The 23,511-nt window shown below is 42.2% G+C and overlaps 1 protein-coding gene across 1 annotated transcript in view; it reads left to right on the top strand.

Moving 5' to 3' along the window:
• Window positions 1–23,511, top strand: part of bt (projectin protein bent) — a 247,652-nt gene that overhangs the window by 126,146 nt on the left and 97,995 nt on the right. Inside the window, exons 29-42 of the mRNA XM_055075480.1 lie at window positions 1,171–1,312; window positions 2,357–2,498; window positions 5,473–5,597; window positions 7,453–7,591; window positions 11,313–11,443; window positions 11,590–11,676; window positions 11,831–12,037; window positions 13,345–13,647; window positions 14,923–15,080; window positions 15,906–16,050; window positions 17,435–17,583; window positions 19,132–19,139; window positions 21,760–21,896; window positions 22,522–22,827. Coding sequence (XP_054931455.1) covers window positions 1,171–1,312; window positions 2,357–2,498; window positions 5,473–5,597; window positions 7,453–7,591; window positions 11,313–11,443; window positions 11,590–11,676; window positions 11,831–12,037; window positions 13,345–13,647; window positions 14,923–15,080; window positions 15,906–16,050; window positions 17,435–17,583; window positions 19,132–19,139; window positions 21,760–21,896; window positions 22,522–22,827 — 2,179 coding nt within the window. The remainder of the gene's footprint in view (window positions 1–1,170; window positions 1,313–2,356; window positions 2,499–5,472; window positions 5,598–7,452; window positions 7,592–11,312; window positions 11,444–11,589; window positions 11,677–11,830; window positions 12,038–13,344; window positions 13,648–14,922; window positions 15,081–15,905; window positions 16,051–17,434; window positions 17,584–19,131; window positions 19,140–21,759; window positions 21,897–22,521; window positions 22,828–23,511) is intronic.

Genomic DNA, 23,511 nt, shown 5'->3' with positions numbered 1-23,511 from the left:
GTTAATATGAACCCTTTCCATGCCACGGACAAGCTGGATTTGTCCACGTCTCGTAAAAATGGCCATAGACAAACTCAGCTTGATTTATTTTAATTTCTTTTAAGATTGCGCTGATTGTCAGCTTGTCAACAATCCTTTCATTTTCTTTCTATTTCATTTTCTCATCACTGATACTTTTCATTTTCATATATAGTGCTGTTAAACTTCAATTTTCCAATAGATGGTTAAGCTTTTGTATAAGTAAACACTAAAAAATATTGTCTGAATTGTTTTTCATAAGGGATTTCACTGTAAGTGAATTGAATATTTTTGTTCAGGACTCAGGATAATCGCATGACACAGAAGAGGTTGATGTGTTGTCTACGCTCTTCAAAGTGGTGCATCAAGGCTCTGACTGTTTACAATATAGTTATAAATTAACGTCCTTTATGTGAATCCACTAATCAGAGTCCTGTAAGGCTGCTCCACCAAAAAATTAGCACGTGGTAAAATAGGGCTCACATTTGTCACTCACACTTACCTAAAGGTGCATATTTTATCATTATTGATATCTGACCTGCTTTGCCTAACCCTTTCTGTTCCGCAGGTGGCTAGAACTTTTTCCATTTTTCCTTGAAATTTCTCTTAGTTCAGTTCAAGGAGGATATTGTTTTCTGCACAAAATAGTCGCATGCCAGAAAGAATACATATTATACTAATTGTATATGCTGGATTTAATAGGCAGGCCATTTAAAATGCTCTGATGGAAACCATGTTGGCAACTACGTTTAAATTTGTGAAAAGTTGTGCTCATGTACTAACTGCTGCAGTAGGCGCAACCTCAACATGGAAAGTGCAGGCAGCAGTCCACAGCAGTGATCTAAAATCTGTAAGCACAAATTGTGTTCTACAAACCATTAATGGGATAGTGTTGTTGGGAACATCAGAAAAAGTGTGTGCATGCCAAATTGAGTGCAGGTTCCTGCTGCGCTCAAGTCACTGTGTAAAGAAACCCTGCCCAGGTAAAATCAAGGATGAAATTACATTTTCATGTTCTGTGGCATCAGGATTCATAGTAGCTTGGCTTTGGCATATCAGCTTCAATACTTCTGGTTCTCCACAATGTTATTCAGTGTTCATTTTAATAATGAGTGAGAAAAGCGCCCATTTCGTGTGTGACCCTTTTTGCAGGCAAGTGACAAGTACATAATTGAGCAGGACCAATTCGGCAAGAAGATACTGCGTGTCCAAAACTGCACTTTGGATGACACTGGTCTATACACCTGCAAGATCAGCTCAGAAGAGAAGACTACATGCAAGGTCACCATTACAGGTGATGCACTTATGAATGACACACAACGTTTCTCTTTATCAAGCAGTAGAATGTCTCTTCAGCACAGATAGCTTCAGGAAGATGACTGATTCTGTTCAAACATCATTTGTTGGTTTTGTTGCAAGGCCCAGGAAAATTTTCTTTCTAAGTTATACTGCAGTTACAGCCTGAATTTGTTCACAAGGAATCAATGGAGTGAAATCCTGATCATTCGAAATCTCTTTATTTGAATTGACAAATAATTCAAACTGCTCTGTTAGTCCTGGCAGAGTCCAATGTATTTGAATAGAAAGAAACTTCCATGAATTTGAACTCGAAAAACTGTATAATGGTTATTTCATACGAAAATTTCTCACTCCCATGGATGGCTTTTCAGACAAACCTGAGCCAAAGACAAAGGTTTCTGTATGTACTATCTAGCTACCACAACATCACATGTTGTAAAAAATGGCAAAAGTGGTGTGCGAAGCCAAGACCAAAGAGTGGTGTGCCCTCCTCGCCCATCCAGCTTAATAGGAGCAGGAAGGAGGCTCCAGCGTACACTTGATCACCTTGCCACACACTCACTTTCCCCTCCTATCCTCCCTCCTAGTGTGTGCTTGATCAGATTACTGTGTGCTCGATCACGTCATCTTCAACATTGTGTACGCAGGAGGACAGCACACATTAAACCACCATCCTTCTCAGCTCACCCTCGCACACTTTCCCTCATGTCCACAGCAAACGGCTCATGAATATTATTGCACTTGGATTTTAAACGGATCCTTGTCCTCTTCTGGCACATGTCATCCGACCATGAATTTCACTATCATTTACGAGTTTTGCCTTTACTACTGTGGCCGATCATGTTGGGCTGCGAAATCCACACCGCCAAACATAGTCACTATGTTTAATGTTGCTGTCGTATTCACCTGTGGGATCAGCCCATTAGCCAAGCTGCATTTTGCAGCTTGCCACAGCTCACGGTTATAGCAGTACCACCTTGCTTCCTCAGAAGGCAGCAAGGCATAGTATTTGAGCTGTTGTTTCTACCTCTATTCACAGAACAAAAGTTCCAGTTCATGAAGGGCCTGAAAAGCTTCAAAATCTTTGAGGATGACTCTGTCACACTCGAATGTGAAGTGGACGAGTGGGAGGCCCCCGTGCAATGGTTCAAGGACGGCAAGGAGATTAAGGGTGACAAGCAGTAAGTGAATGAATGAATTAAGCTTTATTTCCCATTAAACATGGAGGAGAGCGGAAAAAAAAGGCCGTAACGAGACAGCTTGAAAAACTCTCAACCCGCTGACAACACATGGCAGCGACAGGTCAGCAAAACACACAATAAAGAAAACTAATAGGGAAAAGAAAAGACAGTAAAGGCATAAATTTGGTGCAGCATGTCAGTACATACAAAAAAAACACCTCTGACATTGACAGATACGTGAAATCTATAAGGTATGCTGTGAAATTTGTCAACAAAAAAAAGCAATGGTAATAACAAAAAGCAGTATGTCACATAGAACTACCTTGACAAATGCACTCAAGAACAATTTGTATAAACAGAAGTGAGTAATTTACATAATGAATAGTACAGCCAAATGAGATTGTTTAACTAGCGAAACGTCTATGCCCAATATATAAAATTCATTTAATAAGCGTGGCAAATTACTGTTCAGTGGTTGTAGGCCATACGTGGAATGGCAAGTTGGAACTTTCCAAAGTTCGGTCCTCCGAGTGTCATGGAATGCAGTACTGTCTAAATTCACAATTAAACAAGTAAACAAGTAAAAAGGAAACAAGAAATTCCTCTGCTTAACACCTAAAAAATACACTTGTGCTAGCCTATGCCGGTATAGGTCGCTAAAGTTTAACATATTGTACCTCTTGAACAAGTGCGATGTAAGCTCATGATAGGCGAGGTTGGCAATAACCCGCAGAATCCTTTTTTGAGCTCGAAGAACGAAAAGAAATGTTCTGTTCTGCTGGAATTCATCTGTTTTTAGCTCTAAATATTACTGCTTTGGTTTTATTTGTATTGATGTCTAGCTTGTTTCTTTTCATCCACGAATCTAATTCTTACATAACTTTATTCACCTTTGAAAATGCCTTGCCTGGAGATGAAGAGGCTACAAAGATACTGGTGTTGTCAGCATATATTGCATATTTAGGAATAGGAGAAATGTGCACTATGTCATTTATGCATAAGTTCTTGCTGCACGGAATTCTGTCTGGAAGTAAGACAACGTGGCAGAACGTATGGTGCTTAAAGCAAATATCTGGAAATCTGTCGGAGTGGGTGGTGATCTACTTAATGCATGAGCTATCTTCTAAAAATATCTGCAACTGATGTTAACAACAAATGAATGTTGTGTTGTTGTCCACAGTTTTAAAAGAATATTGTCTGAGCTCAAATGTGCTTTTGGAATTTGCATGGAATTGAGCATGCGATAAGCATGTGATATGTACTGCTATGATTTTTCAAAATAATTTTCATTCCTGTACTGTCCACTGCTGCAAGAAGTGCAGTTTTTCAGGGTGGCTAAGACCTTGTTAGGCATTTTGCCTTTAGTCCTTGTCTCCCACAAGGATATTGTAGTCTTGCTGCAGGTAAACAAGTCTGAGTGTCTTGGTCTGCCTTGACAATAGACACTAGAGGATTACAGATGAAATTAGGAATCAAGCGATTTGATAAGCTTTTGAAATTCTGAACAAATATGTCATGAATGTTGGGAATCAGAATGATATATTGTAGTGGACAAAGAAGGCGTAGATCACAAATAGAGGAAGAAGTACTGTTTTGGAAATGCTTACAGTATTTTCCGCGAGAGATCCTTTCACATTAAAGCTTAGTGATAGCTGTGATGCAGCCCCATTACATTTGGTGACAGCAGAGAACAGCATCTGTGGCCCCTTCCATCCCAATCCAAGCACCGTAAGCAACAGCCCTTAGGCTCATCATGGTGGCATCTTAGGAACCTATAATTTTGAGATCTTAAAAACATTGCAAATGACAGGAGACAAGATGAAGAAAGACAGACTAAAAAATACACTAATGTAATGCTGTGTGTGTGTCTTTCTTCATCTGGTCACCCATCGTTTAAGCTGTTTTTTAAATCTTTAGGGTGCTGTACCAACTTGCCCAAGCTTCCACCCTAATTCATGATGGTTCCTTCTCCTGGAGCACTTACCTGGTCGAGTTTGAGGAAGTCGCTGCACTCAACCGATGAGACTCTGCATCACTGATGTATAAGTACAAGCTTACCAAGCAGTGTAGAGCAAATAAACTGCTTAAGGTCTAGCATTCTGGGCCCATTTCTTTAATTTATGATGTTACCTATTGACGTTCAAAGTAGGCATAACGAAAAAGAGTGAAAATTAGAAAGAGAACATCAAGAAAGAACGACAATGTGAGCACTTGCTTTAAGGTATGTGCGAAAGTGCAAAAATATGGCAAAGTGCCAAGAGAAAGTCAAGCAGTAGTTGCATGGAGAAGCACGTCACCATATTTGTTCCACGTAATACAGCAATTGTGTACCAGATCCCCTTGACATGCAGCAAGACATATGCGAGCCAAAGGGGTTGATCTATTGACACTGTCCAAGGGAATACAAGAATTCATTAGTTGCTTCCACTCGTTCTCTTTCGGCTGCACACTGCAGTTCATGCAGCTATGATCCTGATTTTCATAACCCAACCATTGGGTCTAGGCATCATGTTTAGACATTGTGTGAAATAATCAAGGCATTCTACATCAAAAGAAAAGACACATGCATTAGACATTAATTTTACTTAATGATAAAGAGCTTGCTTTCTTGACAACCACATGTTGTGTTCCTTGAATGGTTTGCTGTTCATTGTTAGGTTTCACTGTCACCTTTCCTTTTTCTTCCTTTTTTCTGCTGTTCTTGGGCCATCTATCATAATCATGTATATTCTTAGTCTATTTCAATAAAATTAGTTGCGAGTGAGTGTTCATGTCATTGTTCTTTCTTTATGTTGGTGTCTTGTTCTCGCTTTTTTTTTCTTCGCTATGACACATTACCAACTCTCCCCGTGGACCATCCTTCTGCAGCACAAAGAAGGCTCTGTCAATATCATCACATTCTCCTGATTTATTTATTTCAACTGGCCTTTTGTCCCATGCTGAGTAATAGAGCATGCATTTAATTCAATTGCAGCTACGAAGTGACTGCAGAAGGTCGTAAACGCCGCATCAACATCAAAAAGGCCAAGATTACTGACGAAGGCCAGTACGTTTGCAAGACAAACTCGGATGAGACAAGCGGAGAGCTTCTTGTAGAACGTAAGTGGAGAATATATTCTTTGTCAGCCTTGCTTAAGCCGAGAAACTTTTTGTGTGTAATGAACGCTCAATAATTCTAGCGCAGGTATGATTTGTAGTTCGAGTGAATGCAAACATAGCTAAATGCTCTGGTTAATTCACCTTGTCTTTAGTACAATTTACCCCTCTTAATTTGAAAGCAACATTTAGTTATTTAAATTTTTTTATTCCACGGGTGAAAGAAGCAGTGAGATAAAGTGTACTTCTGCTATCTGATCTTGTGCTGTGTTTTTGTGCTGTTCCCAACTATTCTCATAGATATGTATAAGCAAGCTTAATTTTCAACCATTCTGCAAGATAATGTGGCTTCTGCGACCAAGACTAAAAAATCCATTCATACTATACTCGATAACTGAAACTTGTGTTGCAAAGAAGTGCCATCTTGAAGCTTTTTGTGTTGACGAAGAAGTTGGCTGCAGATGACAATTCATTTACAGCACGTGCAAACATTTATTAACATTGACCTTTACGTAGTTGTTATTTTCATGTGCTTTGTATTTTGTGTATTCTTTGAAGCAGTTTGTTAAGTGCCACCTCTGCTTTGATCTCTCTGGGATTGCAGTATTCATAAATAAATAACCTTTTGCTGGTTGCAGTAATTCTGTATGTGCATAAGATATCACACAGTTTGAAGAAGGTCTATAACAGGCCAGGAATTAGGCTGCTTTTCACTACACCAAATAAGTTTGGTAATCTGTGGCAAAAAGTCAGTCGCAACAATGACAATGAAAAAAGATGTGGAAGAAAGCATAGGACAGCAGTTTGTTAAGTGCCATTGTAACATTGTTTACTGGATTTCTCCTTTTTACGGAAATTTCTATCTCGGACAAACGTAGTGTTATGTGAATGACCGCATGCGGAAACATTTAAATAAGGTCTGTAAGCAAGGAAGAGATAGCCACCTTAATTCCACTGCGTTAAATGTGGCTGTGAGCCATTTTTCGAAAATTGCGCCGTGCTGTCAAACTATCATGATGAGTGTGCACAACTTATCTCTGAAGCATTTCACATCCGGAAGAGTGGTGATGGTTGCGTAAGCTTTTCTTCAATTTCACTCCTTCCAACGAAAATTTCATTCTTATTGGAGTGACTACATTATTCTTTTTTTCTATGCACGCTCCCTTCACATTTTTTCCGGTTTTTCTTACAAAGTGGTACACCTATATATGCTGCTTGAAAGAATAATCATTTGGTTGTTAGTCAGCACTGTTGTCTGTCCCTCTCTCATATCCTGCTATATTGCGCTGTTTCCGCTCATGTCACAACATATTTAGCACCAGCAGCACCAGGCTTGGCGACATACTATTCTGTAATTTGTTATAGGGGAGTCGAGGCTCTAATGAAGTGCTTACAATGTATTACATTACACCTTGATGTCTAATACTGTCCCTAGTGTTGCTGCTTTGTTCACATCAGCATTGACATTCTTGTGATACAATGCTGCACAGATGGCTGTGCGATATTTTCTTCTTAGTCTAACACAGCAAGCCAGCATTATATGCACTTCGGTAATAACGCAGTGGCTAGTGCATTATGCCATCAGTTGCAAAGGCCAACGTTTGATACACACTTCTAGCAGTAACCAAAGCTTTATTTTACTGTGATGAATGGGAGATGGATGACGCATAATACATTCCCATTACATTTATCTGACTTCCACTGCCTTCCCTACGACTTTCATTAAATTGTAGACTCCACCCTGACACTGCTGTCTATGCAGTGTAGAGACATGTTTAAGTAGCCTTGTTCATGAAACAACTGATGCAAGTCGGATGTGTTTTCATCGTCTCATGTTTTTTCCATTTTTCGCTTGCAGCGGCCAACAAGTTCAACAAGAAGCTAAAAGATGTGGATGCTCTAGAACGAGAGCAAGCCATCCTGGAGGTTGACCTTCTCGACAGGTATGCTCCACTCAAGTGGTTTAAGAATGGCGAGGAAATCAAGCCAAGTGACAGGTAAGACCATTCTGGAGAAATTACTTTATGAAGAGTTGGGGTCACTGTATTCTTTCATATAACATTTCATTTCTGTCATGTCACTGACATGACCCTTGCCATCCTTAGCTTCTTGGCATTTAAACCTTCTTTGAGATTGTATTGCCACCTCTTCTTAAAGGGCCCCTGAAACGGTTCGGACAAATTTTGTAGACGCGTAGGGTACAGCTTAAGTAGAACATTCGCACCACAATTTAAGTGAATTGTTACGCATTAATGGAGCTACAAGCGATTACAAGTTACCCTCCTCCCTAGCCATGCTTTTCCTCCTCAACTCGTTCGGCGAGCGATCGGGGCTAAGCTCCGCCTTCGCTGGTTCTGCGTCACGATGCGACGTCACATCGTCCACTTTCCGGTTGTTTTGGAGCCCGCCCCCGGCCGCGTGAAACGTCTCCGCCTGCGGCTTGGCCGTTGGCCCCAAGCGAGATCTATCGAAGCAGCGTGCATTGCGAGCATTCTGTCGTAGCGCCGAATGTGTCTAGTATTCCGGTAATCACACACTAGCAGATCGTTTCGACGGAACGGTGAAGGCATAAACTCAAGCTGATGAAGGAACTTTAGCGCAGACGTACGTGAGCAGCCTGATCGGTCTCCACGGTCCAGCCACCCGTTGGTGCAGAGCTTAACCTGCCAAAGAAAGAGCTAATGTTTCTCTAACCAAGTGTAAAACATTTTAAACATTTACAAAAACAATTTGTTCAGTATTCACGATCACACTCCTGTGAAAAAATTTTCACCAGCAGCAAAGAAGAATAGATTTTGTTACTGCTACTGTGTGTGGTTGAGCTCTATGCCACCAGGTGGCTGCACCGTGCAGACCATTCACATTTGCGCTTCTGTTCATCCCCTGTAACGACACGCAGGGGGACACAGCCAGGCCCATCCCTTGCGCTTGCGTTTACCCTAATACCGGACTCGCGAAACGCTATTCCGTTAGTAATCTTCCTGTGTAAAGTGATGGCCGCAATCGCGATAATCCTGGCACCCATCGGATAGCCGCTGTCCAATGCGCTGGAGCCAGTCCGCTCGTCTACTGGCTTGCAGAAGGACACGATATCGCAGCTTGACATATTGCCAGTCGCTACGTTTGCAGTCCACAACGCAACAAAGTCGAATTATAGCGCTCGCGAAAAGACAGACCGACACTGACGGCGGAGTTCTCGTCAAAGATGGAGCACGTTGTAACACAAGCAGACGACACTTGCTGTGTGCCGGAAGTGCTTAAGTGTACTGCAAAATTGTTCTTGTGCATTCTCTTTATGTTACTTTCTTTTTATAAAAACAAATTAACTAACATTCCGACTATTACAAACATCATTTGTTTACCATAAAGTTGGAAAAATAATCGATCACGCGCCCTGGTCAGCCAATCGGATAGCTCGCCCCACTGACGTCATATGGGCGATTTCCGTCATATGGGTAATGGCGGCTTAAAATTCCGCCGAGCAGTGGGCTGCAATCGGCAGCGATGTGCATTTTTAAAACTTTATAATAAATTACATGCATTACGCGGAGCACTTAGATGTGTCAATTAACGATCAGAAAGACCTACTCTAACGACTCAGTACGTTTGTAAAAAATCGTCAAAATCGTTTCAGGGTCCCTTTAAGTGAACAGCCCTATTTCCTATTACCACCAAAGTCAACTGTGAACACTTTCATGACAATGTAGTTCTTGTCTCCTCTCATTATGTGCCCGAGCTATCCGAATCTACCATATGGAAGCTTTCCTACAATGTCTGCAACTTTCACTGTTTCTCAAAAGCATTCATTTCGAGTTTTATCCGTTTATGCTTTATATTTTACAGCATAAAATATGATTATTTAAATCAATCACTAAAGCAGAATCCTGTGTAACAGTTAACTTAAAGAGGCTCTGAACCACTTTTTATTAAAGTGGAGGAATGTATTCAAAGTTAAATTAGGCTACTTCAGAATTTTTCCACGAAAAGTACTTCAATACGTCAGCACAGGGTGAGTAATTGACAATCAAACACGCCTTTCATGGTGCTTCTGCTCGTTCTTCAATGCCTTGCCCTGTGAAGTCTGCAGCGGAGCGGGGCATGTCCACAATGCTCCGCATACTGAACATTACTATGGTGTGCAGTTCAAATTTGATTTTGGATGTTCACATAGATGCCACTATTCCCGATTTTAATGCCTGCGATGCACCACACACAGCCAAACGCGCCAAATGCGGTTGTCCTCAACAATCTGCAGTGCTCTGAGCCAGTGGATTCGTCACAGCACCCTGCGGTGGCTGCAGTATCTACGCTACGTAGACTGCAAGCTACATGCAACAGCAGCGCTTGCTTTGTGCACGACAGGGCTAGACTACACGCTCATGCTCCTATGCTCCTGTGTGCCTGTGTTACGGGCTGCTGACCAGCTTTGTCCTGCACCAGCTTGACCGACGAATAGTAGCCACGTCCAACTTGTGCATTTTGAAGTGCTATCAATAGCTTGATCGCTACAAAGCAAAGTCTGCCAAGGCACCTAACCAGGAGTGGCCAGGAGTGAGTGCGTGCTGGCAAGTGTGCGTGTGGTCTGACCTTAACTTTCGCGTGGTTCGAGGCTAGTTCAATGTTGAAAACTAGTCAAAATTAGTGAGACCCAATGGCTATGACACCAATAAGTAGAGTGGCCAAAGTTTAATTCCTACGTGGGTGGCCACGGCTGAGCGTGAGCCAATGATAGATGAAGAAGCTGACAATAGTCAGCTTCTTTCAGAAGTACATAATTACTATCGAAATTCGAAAGCATATTTTCGCTTACTTCTGCCTGTTTTTTGACTGCGTCAACAAATATACACAGCAACAGCAGGTAGAAGTGCACTGATTCAAACACCCTTCTTGACTGATGTCAGCTATTGGCCAATAGCAGCCGCATATGATGATACACTATATTACAACATAAAACGTACAGAAAAGAGCGAGTAGCAGGTATTTATTGAAAAGAAAGCGTTTTAGAGAATGGTGACTGTGCTCCACTTGCGAAATCCATGCGCCACGCATGACTGTTAAATTCGGCGAAGATGTTCACAGCGGCATGTGCTATCCACGGACTGTGTTTTTTCGCCAAGCCTGAGGGGTGGTTCAGGGCCCCTTTAACTTGAGAGTCTGAGCCTTATGCTGTTTCGTCTCTTTATGTGTCATTTTCGTCATGCTGTTCTGCCACTACAGTCAAAGTGCCAAGTATCTTGCTCATGCCTAAAAAAAAAGTACACCTTTGAAATTTTGTGCCGAAATAGATGTGTTTGTATCATCAAGCTCATGTTGATATCATCACGTTTCTGTGGCACAAATGTTGTACAGCAGAGGCTGGTGTGGTGGGTGTGCTGTGGTGCAGCAGGCATTCTGCATAAATTTACCAAAATAAACTGCAACATTTGGGAGTGGTAATACCATGCTCCCAGTGGGCTAAACTGTTCCTGGTATTTTTTCTGCCATTTTAAAACTGCTTGGGTAATTTTACTGCTGAATGACTTAAACCATGTTAGCATGTCTCACTGAAGTCAAATTGAGGGGAGATGACCATGTTTAGTACAATGAAGTACTTTGTATGTAATGGTAAAATAAATCACTGGTGCACTCGTCAACATTTTTCTTTTTTTCCTGTCGTCATTTATTCCCCATTGTGAGTGCATAATTTTCTGTAACTAATTTTTGTTTTCTGCCATGTAGGATAAGCATTAAGCAGCTTGAAGATGGTCGCCACCAACTGATCATTAACAAATGTGAGCTTGATGATACGGGCGAATATTCAATTGAGTGCAAGGACCTCAAGTGTGCCTGCAAGCTAAGCGTGACTGAAGGTGAGCCCATGTTTATGGCCACTGTTTTCTAAGTTTCTGCCTTATGGGGACTTCGTTGCTCCAATCATCAGGAACGCACGTTCACACAAATAGAAACATTGTTACTGCTTGGTCACAAATGTGGTTTCTCTTATTGCTTGTTTCAGCTGAAAAAGCTCCAGTCATTAAGCTGGACAAAACAGACTACACCGGAGACACTGGAAAGCCACTTACTATAGAGATCCCATACAGCGGTAAAGCTTGTTTCATTACCTTGAATTTCTATTGCGCTGTTCACTGACATGCCACATGAATTAAAGTTTGCAACAGCACTTCCTAAATGTTTAGTGCTGCAGCAGTGACCTTTTGAAGCTCTGTTTCACATGCGCCACTGCTTCCTTGCTCTAGTGACTGGTGTGAGAACGTCAGATGTTGTTGGCAAGTTGCTGCGTAATGGACAGCCGGTCTCCACCAAGGAAGTTGATGTTGTTGTGAAAAATGACATGGTCCTCGTGACCTTCAGGAAGCCTGTTCGAGAGACTTCTGGTCCCTACGAGTTTTCTTTGAGTAACTCACAAGGAGAGGCAAAGCTACCACTCAACATCAACATTCTGGGTGAGTAAACGAATCCAGCTGGTAAGCTTATGTGTTTTATGCATTTGTGTTGATGCAAACATGGTATTTAGTAATAAGGCTATTCTTCCTTGTGTAATAGTATTTCAACTTAATATGGCCATTTTTCAATTCAGCCTAAGGGTGGCAACAGAGGGTAGAAATAAGAACATGCAAATAAAATATAGAGGCATAGAAAAATATTTTGGCAGTGTTTTGAGAGAAGTTTGGCACTTCAAGTGACTGTGGGTTATGCTGATTAAAAGCAACAAGGAACTCTACCGAAAATTCTAATGCAAAAACTGATAGCCTGTTAGGTTCTTGACATTTATATTGGTGTTATAGTACTAGGCTAATAGGAGAAGGCTAGTAGCCTGAGTTAAGAAGGCTTATTAGCACTCACACTAATAGGTGTGTTTGGCCAGTCTAGTCAATGTGCAATCATACCAAGCAACTAGAATGTTAAATTGTGCAGCATGAAGCAGGACAGAGGGACACAGAAAAGACAAGGATGAGCACTTACTGCCAACTGAAAATTTATTGTTTAATGCAGAAGTTTATATAGAAACACAGAAGAAAAAGAACATGTGAAATGTGAAATAAAACAGAGATACCATCATCGCCTACTGTTCATGCCGACATTGTCAAGAAATCCCAACTCCATTTGCGATAAGGTCAGGGATGGCTTGCTTATGCATGGGTATCCTTCACATGCCATGTTAGCTGCTTTCACAGTGATGCGTGTGTGCTCATCCTTGTGCGTGCAGTCCTTGTCTTTTCTGTGTCCCTCTTTCTTGCTTCGCATTGCACCATTTAACATTATGGGAAACCAACTAGCCCAAACCACCACCCTTCTAAGCAACTAGAGCCTGTACTCAGCGTGCCACAGTGACATGCATGCGTGCAGCCTCGTGTAAGACTCATGTGTATTCTCATTAGCTGTGTAGCCACCATACCAAATTTAACATAAAACCTGTTGAACTAGCATAAATTTTTAAAAAATCAATACAGCACTAATTCTAATAGAGCAGTTTAAGCAGTAATACAATTTTCTCTTAGAATTTTTGCTTGTGAGACATTTGTGAACAACCACCATGCAACATGACAGCTAGAAGAAAAGGTACATGCATGCATAGTACTTGCATTGCTAGCATGCATTGCATGCTATCAATGTGCATGTGTTCTCTTTGTTTGTATTTCGTTTTTGTTTTTACGTTCTTTTGCGGGGGCAGGAGCAATGGGCTGTAGCTCCTGTGATAACTGAACAGAGTTCGTGCCATTACATTTCATGTGCCATTCTTGAACTCCAGACGTGCCTCAACCACCTGAAGGTCCTCTTGAGGTCACTGACATCTACAGGGATCGCTGCAAGCTCAAATGGAAGCCGCCAAAGGACACAGGTGGTGTCCCACTGCAGCACTATGTGGTGGAAAGGCAAGACCTTGGTGTCAGGGGAGGCTGGACTGAAGTCCTCACTACTGAGGACACTCATGCCGATATTACTGACCTGACACCTAAGAAGGAGTACAAGTTCAGGGTGCGCGCTGTGAACAAAAAGGGTGCATCAGAGCCACTCAATGCTGACAGAACAACCTTGGCCAAGGATCCATATGGTGAGTCTGACAGAGCTTGGTCGCAGTCTTACACGTGCGAAGACATGAAACTGGAAGAAACTGCTGACTGCAAACACACGACACTCTCTGAACAAGAACACAGCAAACACAACAGGAATGTGGCATTTCCAACACTTGCAACTTGAAGAGATCAAATTGAAGGGAGTTCATGACTGCAGACACACAATACTTTGTCTGAACAAGAACATTGCAAACACAAAAAGAACAAGGCAGTTTGTCTCCTGACACCATTGGCTGGCTTTATTATGAAACTTGCTACCAAAACGCCTTACTTCTGCACTGAACCGCTCAGAGCTATTTCAGCACCAGACTTCTGAGCAAAAAATGTGGAGCTCTGAGTTATGTCTGTGGCCTGAGCTTGTGGGAAAAAACAGCTTAGGGTCTGTGGAGCGCTCTTGTTGGAGCCTTCAATGTGCAGCATGAAGAGCACAAAACTGTTGCTGAAACCAGAGAACAGCTGGTTGAACGTGTGTCCAGCAAAGACATATCACGATTCTGACATCTCCCAAATCACACTTTGCCAGATCACGGCTGGCAAATGTCACAAATGCTCAACAGGTCATGCCGTCCAGATCTCCCGGATATCTACAAGATCACACCCACCATACTTCCCAGAAACCCATCACCAAGTGCTTTCCCCCCATGCACAGCACTCTCTTTAAGCAGATACAAAGTTCCAGTTCAGAATCGCCACTGCCAAATCTTCCAGAAAGTTACCAGGTCACACCTGCCAAATTTCCTAGACACTCGCCAAATCACAGCTGCTGAACCTTCCAGACACCTGCCTGATCAAACTTGCCAAATCTACCAGACACCCACCAAATCACTGCTGGCAAATATCCATCCAACTTCATTTTGCCCTACATTCCCTGATCCACATCAGCCCTTGATCCTCAGCATGAGCTTGTGGGACAAGGCACAGGACAAAAAGAGACGAGCAAAACAACGCACCACGACCACTACCACCCGTTTATTCAACATGAGTCGCTCATATGTGTATGGAGTATAGTTCAATAATGACATAAACATGCAGATTTAGAAGACATGTTTCCCATAATTGTGTGCATTTTTTATTTTTTTTGTTTATAGAACCATATTTGTTTATATATTATAGAGACCATAATCTTTATAAAGCAATATACTACTTTAGTCACGGCCACCTTCAGTAGTAAATGCTTCCACTGTTAAGTGCACTTTTTCTCTGGTCAATCACTTGGTGCAAATCACTTCATGCACTTGCCTGTTCCCTTGCAGATGAACCTTCCAAGCCAGGAAATGTTGAGGTCACTGACTGGGATGCAGACAGGGTTGATCTCAAATGGCAGAAGCCTGAAAAGGATGGTGGTGCACCCATCGAGGGATACATCATTGAGTACAAGGACAAGTTTTCCAGGGACTGGGTTCCTGCTGCTGTAAGTTCAAACTGCTGTACAAAATTGGGTTTTTCCTCAAGCATATCATTGCATGGTCTAGAAACTGGAATGCATCATGATTACCATTGCTGTTTGTAAACTTCTTGCTACACTTCTATCTTTTACTATTATAGTTAATGTAGTCCAGAGATCTTGCAAAGTAGCCCTTAAGAAAAAAACAAAAATGTGAGAAGTTTAGATTGTTGTTCATTGTGATATATGTTTTTAAAAAGGTTTCCTGAAAATTGTTTCTATAATAAAAATGCCTATGCATGTATACTTGATGAAACATCGACAGAGATTACCGAGCCATTGTACTTTTCAAATTTTTTGCAAATACTAAATGAGCAGGAGTAATTATTTCCATGGGAATATCCATGCCCCCCCCCTCCCCCCCCACGCAATGCCTTGTGGCAATGTAGGTGAAGTGTAAATAAAAATAAAACAAATATTTGCTGAATGAGCCATTACAATATCGCCACATGCACAGCCTGCTTTAAAGATATTATTATATCATTATGCTTGTTTTTGCTACATTCAAGTTTGTCAAACACGTTGAATTTTTTTTCTTTCATACTATGTAAAAGCTGCTTGAATCTTATCGTAGTTAACCTGTCTTTGTCACAAAAAATTAGCTTTTCTACCACCCTTCTTTATTAATGCCAGGTGCTGCAACCATGTTCAGTGTACAGTATGCAGTTTCGTATGAAGATCTTATTGCTTTGGTTAAATGACAACATCGCATTAGGCTAGTACATGCTCAGTATTGATTATAAAATGTGTAAAGGTAGTTCATTTAACTTCATTTTAATTCATGTTGTGCAGAAAATTCCTGCTGACAAAACTGAAGGCAGAGTGTCGGACTTAAAAGAAGGCGTCCAGTACGAATTTCGTGTACGTGCTGTTAACAAGGCTGGACCTGGTGAACCCAGTGACCCCACGAAACCAATTATCTGCAAGCCAAGGTTTGGTAAGAAATACAATCTCACTTCTACTGAGTAAACATTCAGATTATTTATCATTACATCCATAGGCTGGGACAGATTCTGTGGTCCTGAATGAATTTCAATCTCTGCAGGGCTTCATTACCAACATCTTGGTGATTTCATTTTACTGCAATAGCAGCATTGCGTGTTCTTGTCTGTTCATGGAAAAACATTTAGTATCAACAGAAAAATTTGAAGCAAACAAGAAATGTTTTTGATGTAATAGTTCGTATTCGTTCGTAATAGTATTAGTTCTGATCCGGGACCAATTCATCCTGGTCCCGGACCAGGAAGAATTGGTCTCGGAGCAGGACGAATTTTTCTTCAACTGCGAGGCTTTTCTTTTGAGGAACCCGTTCAGGTTTCCTTTGTAGCAATTGCTACAATTGGGTGGATGTCTCATTTTTCCCTAATTAATTACTTCTTTCTACCTTGCGAGTTTCCGCAGAACTATTAGGTCAAACTCTTGCCTATGCTTCGAGTTATTGACAAATTCGACTTCACCCTGCCATCTGCTAACTGCCTGGTTAGCTCAGATGCTAGAGCGACTGTCCCGGAAAGGCGGTGGTCCCAAGCCGAAGTCCCGGACCCGAGTCCCGGACCGGGATGAATTTTTCTTCAACTGCCAGGCTGTTCTTTCGAGAAACCCGTGCGGATTTCCTTTGTAGCAATTGCTATGATTTGGTGGATGTCTCATTTTTCCTTAATTAAGAAATGTTTTTATTCAGTGCACCAGGGTTCTTTAATCTGGCTGCTTTGATGTCTTGAGTAGTGTGACAATAGCACATGACTATAGCCCGTCATAGCATTCCAAATGTCAGCTGGGTTTCACCAGTGAATATTAATAAAATTAAATTGAATGCAGTTGAATAGTACTCTTGTAAGATGCTCCATGTCTACCCGTCGTGACCAAGAGCAATACTGGTCAAGCCTTAAGATAGCGCATATTTAGCACACACATTCACTTAGCATGTGTGAACTTTCATCCACTGGGACATTGTGTTCTTTGCCTTTCGATTTATCCACCAAAAATAAGGTAGTTGATTTCATGTTTCACTTCGAGCTTTGAAATTTGATCACACTTTTCTGAGCACTGGTAGCTGCTAACTTCTCATGTATAAAATCAATAATGTCGTACTCATTCTGCCTGCTGTTGCAAACCTATGCTTTATAGTGTGCATTCTCTTTTGACAAAATTTGAGCATGTGAAGCACTGCATTTGTATAATGTTCCGACTAATCAATACGATGTTGGTTTTTTATTTCTCAATTTTATAATTTTAGGTTGTGCATAACATTTTGTTTCCCTTCATTGCTTGCTTTTATTATATTTCTCACTGGAATATGTGTGCTCCTTCTAACCACACAGTGAAGCCATTCATATTGGGCGATGGATTGAAAAACCTGACCATCAAACGAGGTGCCATGATCAAGTATGAGATTGAGTTCAAAGGTGAACCTCCACCGGAAGTGACCTGGGAGCGCAACAGCACCCAGCTGAAGGCCACTGACAGGCAAGTACTCCCCGAAAATTGGCAGGCATCTGTGTCGTCGTTGGGGATACAAATATGTATTCGGAGGGCTCAAAGTCACTAAGTATTCTCATACTGTTTGGTTGATTTTTATTGCGTTTCTTCGAAATATAAAGCCGTCAAGGTTTTCTTTCTGTAAAAAATAAATGTCAGTTATACAGTATTTAAGATTTTTAAAACCACATACATAGGAGCATTTCATGCAATTGAAAAAAGAAAAATGATAATTTCACCATCTCACAATGCATCAATGCATGCACATTATTCCTGCAGACATTCGTATGCCAGAAGTCGTTGTTACCCTACTGCTACGATTATGTGCTAGGCAACCTTGAGTTGAGTGCTGAGGCTAGCTACATAGGTAACTTAAAAGGAGAACAACACGAGAGACAGGGACAAATGAAGAAAGGCACACATCAGTGCTGAAGTGTCTGTCTTTGTTTGTCCCTGTCTCTCGTGGTGTTCTTATCTCAAACATGAACTACCAATATGCCCAAGTTTCTATCCTTCATACATAGGTAGCACATTGTACAGCTTGTTTCCGCTTTTTCCTTGGTACTACAGTTTACTTTCGTTAATTTGACCTTGACAGGATTGACGAAATTGACTGACTTATCCAGCGGGTCGAATTAAACAAGATGCAGAAAAATAAAGTCAGAACGCAACACTGATTAATTTTGCAGTATTTGCACAATCCTAACACAGGCCTGCTTTCGATGTGTCCAAAGCTGAAAAATGATGTAGAAGTGATATTCAAGCACCCGAACAAAGCATAAATCTAACGCACACTGATTTCCTGGCAAGAAAAATGGGCAGGGGTCTAATGTGTGTTGCACAATGGTGGCCACTTTCCTAAAGATCAGCTTCGTGGCAAATTTCTGAAAGTCAGCTTCGCTGCTATACAGCTGTGTTATGAAATAAAGCGTACAAACGTCGCAAACTATTTGATTGCACCACACAGGCAATTTTCAGCCTTCTTTCTTCTTTCTTTTTTTTTTTAAAGGGTGGGGGGAAGACACGTCTTATAACCGGCTGTAATAGCATAATCAGACATTTTGAGCTATTGTTTTTACTTGGAAATCTTTCCAGCAGTGCCGAAATAGGCGAAAATAATGCAGGGGCATTACATAGTCCGAAAGGCAGGACTTTAAATTGGTAGAGGCCATCTGGGATGACAAATGCAGTCTTTTCGTGATCCTTTTCATCAACGGTAATTTGCCAGTCACCCAAATGTAAATCGATCAGAAAGAAATAACTGCCACTATTTAACCAATGCAGTGCATCATCGATACACGGAAGAGGATACACGTCCTTTTTTGTAATCATGTTCAGATGGCAAAAATTGATGCAGAACCTTCAGGTATTGTTCTTTTTGACCAGGACGACGGATGATGCCCATGGACTGCACGAGGGCTCAGTGATGTCTTTGGAGAGCATTTTATCCATCTCTGTTTGTATAACCTGGTGTTCAGCTGTTGACACACGATAAGGTCGCCTGTGGATAGGAGGAGCGTTGCTAGTGGGGATTGAATAGGTAACATTGTTGGTTCGACTTAGCGGATGATTGCCAAAATCAAACAGATCGTGGTAGGACATCAATGCAGGGTGGAGTGCATCAGTGTAGGCAGGACACAGGTCGAGAGCTATCATTTTGGCAAACTGGTCTTGACCAGAGCTGGGTGGTACCAGTGCCACCCTGAGGGGAGTCAGACAGTAGATCACATGTTAATTTAGGAACCGTGAAGTCATCTAATGAGTACACTACGGCGACTGTGACACCTTGAGCAAGAACCTGCACAGAAGACCCAAAGTTCAGGAGGGGAAGCCATACATGATTGCAGGTAACTGTGACAACAGCGCTGGCAAGGGCTATTTGTTGGGTCAGGGGAACATCGTATAGCGGGGATACCACATATTGGCCATTGCGAAGAGATAGAAAAGGAGACAGGGACGTAGGTCTCAGCATCAGGTTGCAGCCAGACAAATTCAACACCCCGAAGTCGGGATTCGTCTGCAGCAATGTCGGCAGAGTATCCGGGCAACTTGAGGCGAAAAATGCCGGTTGAACAATCAATTAGTGCAGAATGGACTGTCAAGAAGCCTATTCCAAGAATCAGCTCGTGAGGGCACTCGGCGAGCACAGTGAAGAGAATGGATTTTGGTTGACCTGCAATAGTTACACGGGCTGTGCACATTCCCATCATGGCTGTGGTCCTGCCGTTGGCCACTCGCATGGAAGGTGACTCGGCAGGTGTCAAAACTTTCCCAAGATGCCTGCGAAGATCTGAATGCATTACTGACACTTGAGCTTCAGTATCAATGAGAGCTCTAACAGGCACACTGTCAACAAAAACATTGATTAGGTTCGGTCTGGAAGCAAGGATCAATAGAGGTTTTGCAATCCGGGTCATCATTGCAGCCTCACCTCCGGGAGCTGCATTGTGTAATTTCCCAAGAATCGGCCAGAGTAAGGTGGAGATGGGGACCATCGAGATGGAGGCAAACGGGACTGGCAGCATTGTGGTGAGGGCGAAATGGCTGGCAGTGTTCCTCCATCTGGTAAGGTCGGCATTCTAGGGCTCAGTGAGAGGGGACAGCGGACAAGGTTCACATTTGAAGCTGTGGCCAGCGTACGGTCGAGGTGAAGAGGATCAGCGGCTGTGGCAGTGGTGGGAGATGTGGTCGATTCGAGAGCACACCAAAAAAATAGGTCTGTTTGGTGTTCGCCACTCCACTGGGTTTCTGTAACATTGGCTTGAATTTGGTCTGGCTCTGACAGTAGCAGCAATGACAAGAGCAGCAGGGACAGAGCACTGGCCAACAATTGGATGAATGTTCATATTTGCGGTCTCTTGGCGGACGATGGCATGAATGAGTGAGATGGTTAAACCGTTGTGTGCCTGTGGATTGTGAGTGCTTGAAGCCGTGGCCTCTAGCTCACGACAGATGGCCTGCGTTAAACTCAGTGATGCTGGCTACTGATGTAGCATTGGTAGGTCATCGCAGGATTAGGCGGCAGCCATATTGGGAAGCCAATAAAAGCGCTGTGCAATACATTTGCTCTTAGCTTGCTTGAAGCACTGGCACTCCGTTGTAATGGACTCAACCATTGCACAGCTCTTGCAAAGAAGCAGGTTGAACGCATTGTCCTTGATTCCCTATGAAATGTGGCTGACATTATCTGCCTCTGACATGTCCTTATCTGCTTTTCAACAAAGAGCCAGCACCTCCTGAATGTACAAGACTTACAATTCTGTGGACATCTGGGCACGAGAAGTGAGCTCTTTTTTGGTTGCTAACTGGCGTCCAAAAGGCTTTCCGAAAAAAATCACGCATTGTCTCATTGCATGTGTTCCAAGTCGTAAGGTCGGATTCATGCATCTCAAACCATTCCTTTGCTGTTCCTCGCAAGAAAAATAAAGATTAGCCAGCATAAGTGTGGCATCCCACCTGTTTTGGTTGCTGACACATTCGTACCACGCCAACCATTCTTTGACGTCGACATCGTCGGTGCTGATGAAGGTTCCTGGGTCTAGTGTATAGGAGATTACAACTTGCGGTGCGGTCTGAGTGAGCGGGGTAGTGTCGTTAGCCATGGCAGCAGAACAGACGTGTTGTCTGCTGCGGAGATCCAGATCCAGGCTGTGGTGAATTTACCCTGCACCTCCACCAAATATAACGTGAAAGAATATTTACAGGAATATATACAGGGAGAATGCGTAGCTCGAAACCAGAGGGCACAGCAATACCACTGATTGATGTCACCGCCACATCATCTTCCTTTTCTCCTCACAATGTCTTCCTATAGCGGCACAAACTACTACGTAACAATATGGTCCCCAAAACTATGACTATCAGATGCCTTTGAAGCAGTAGAAACATGATGAAACTTGTGGTGAAAGTGGTCTGTTAAATTTTCTTTTTTTTTACTAAAATGTTATTTTAATGTACAAACTCCTGTTTATTTCCATGTCAGAAGATTTTTGTATGCTTTTCCCATAGGCATAGAATTTTTTTTTTGTAAGTTCATACATATGCTTGCAGATACATATTTTACTGCTCCAAAAGACACTATGAAATAATTTGCTGCTGTCACATAAGTATGTGCTGTGGGCTGTTGACAAAGCTGTGCTGATTTTATCCTTATGACTTATGCCCCCAGAACTACCATTGAAATCAAGGACACGTCAACAACCTTCACAACGAAGAATGCTGTGCGTGCTGACAGTGGCCGATACACGCTCAAGTTGACCAACAGCAGTGGAACAGTCTTCTCTGAGGCAGAAGTTGTTGTTCTAGGTGTGTTATGTTTTCCATCCAGTGATGCACTAGTTCGATTTGCAGCAAAGCCATGTTGCAAATCAACCACGAAGCCTTGGTATTATGGACCAGCTGCACGTTTTGACAACTGTGCTCATTTTGCTCAAACCAAAGTGCTGCATATATAAACACATGCTGTGCTGTATGATGCTATGCTGTTGTGCTGGGTTTCTGTACTCCTTTTTATTTGGTTGCTATTTAGGCGCGAATTCCTAAAATGTGAAACAGTTGGTTGCACAATTGTGATTGTACATGCTGTTTTCATAGGTATATAGAAAGTGAAATTTTTTTCATGGTTAGCAGTGAGGGTCAAACAGAACAGGTTATTCCATCAGATATTCACAGAAATGGTCATGCATCTCGTTATTTGTTTTACAATGAACTGGAAACTTGAATGAAAAAGCAAGTTGGTGCAGTTTTATAACTAAAATGAGAAAGAAAAGGTTGTCACCTGTAAGGGCCTGATCCTTTGCTTTTAGTAGCATTTCTTGAGGTGCTTTCTATAGAAATCAACTGAAGCTGCAAAACTGATGCAGTAATAGACTTAGGTCTGCAATGCATGCAAGAAGTCCAATGACAAACTGTCTGTTGTGTGATGCTGCAGACAAGCCTGCCATGCCTGGAGGTCCGCTGAAACCAGAGAAAGTCCGTGCGGACCACGTTGAACTTTCGTGGAAACCACCTCCCGATACGGGTGGCCAGGACCTGAAGGGCTATGTCTTGGAAAAAATGGACACAGACACTGGGCGTTGGGTGCCAGCAGGAGAGGTGGGCCCCAAAGAGACTAAAGCTCGCATTGATGGCCTCCAAAAGGGCAAGAAGTACAAATTCCGTGTCAAAGCTGTCAACAAGGAAGGCGAATCTGAGCCCTTGGAGACGGGAGACGACATTGTGGCCAAGAACCCCTATGGTAAGAAGTGTGTTTAATCTTGTGAGGTGTTCGCCTAGACACTGTGAGCAGCTGGCTGTGTATTGGAAAAAAATCCACGGGAACAACAAATGTACAAGGTTTCTGTTGGAACCAGGAGGTGGACACGGGAAGAGAGACAGGGATGGTGTGCTACTTATAGCTGAAGTCTTATTTTCAAAAGTGGCATTTGTGCACAAGCTCTACAACAGAAACAATTGAACTTAGACAAACTCTGGTACAAATATGGCACTCCTCAAAATAAAATTTCACTTGTAAGTAGTACACTGTTCATGCCTGTGTACCTGTGTCTGCATCACCCGCTATGATTTCAGTATCAGGCCAGCCATTCCGAAAGTCTGTGCACCAGCAGCAGATTGTGGGCAAGTGCTCAGTGTACATTCCAAAACAAGCAGCCAAAAAAAACTGCGTTTGTTTGTGTCCTGGACTTGCACAAGTGCAGCTAAGGCATTTAAATGTTTGAGTTTTCTACGTGACTTGCACACTGAAGTGCACAGTGCAGCCATAAAATTCTAGCTGCATGCTTAGGTTGCTACAAAATTTTAAATTCAATGTTTTTGTGGCTCTCATGTCTCAAAAACTCAGCAGGTTCATTGCAAAAGTGTCAAATACAGTGCTCTCGTTACCAGCACCTACTAGTTCTCGTGCACTGAATGAAGTTGGTTT

Source organism: Dermacentor andersoni, chromosome 11, assembly GCF_023375885.2.
Source record: "Dermacentor andersoni chromosome 11, qqDerAnde1_hic_scaffold, whole genome shotgun sequence".
NCBI lineage: Eukaryota > Metazoa > Arthropoda > Arachnida > Ixodida > Ixodidae > Dermacentor > Dermacentor andersoni.
The sequence above is the reverse complement of the archived record's forward strand: the minus strand, read 5'-3'. Positions and strand labels throughout refer to the sequence as shown.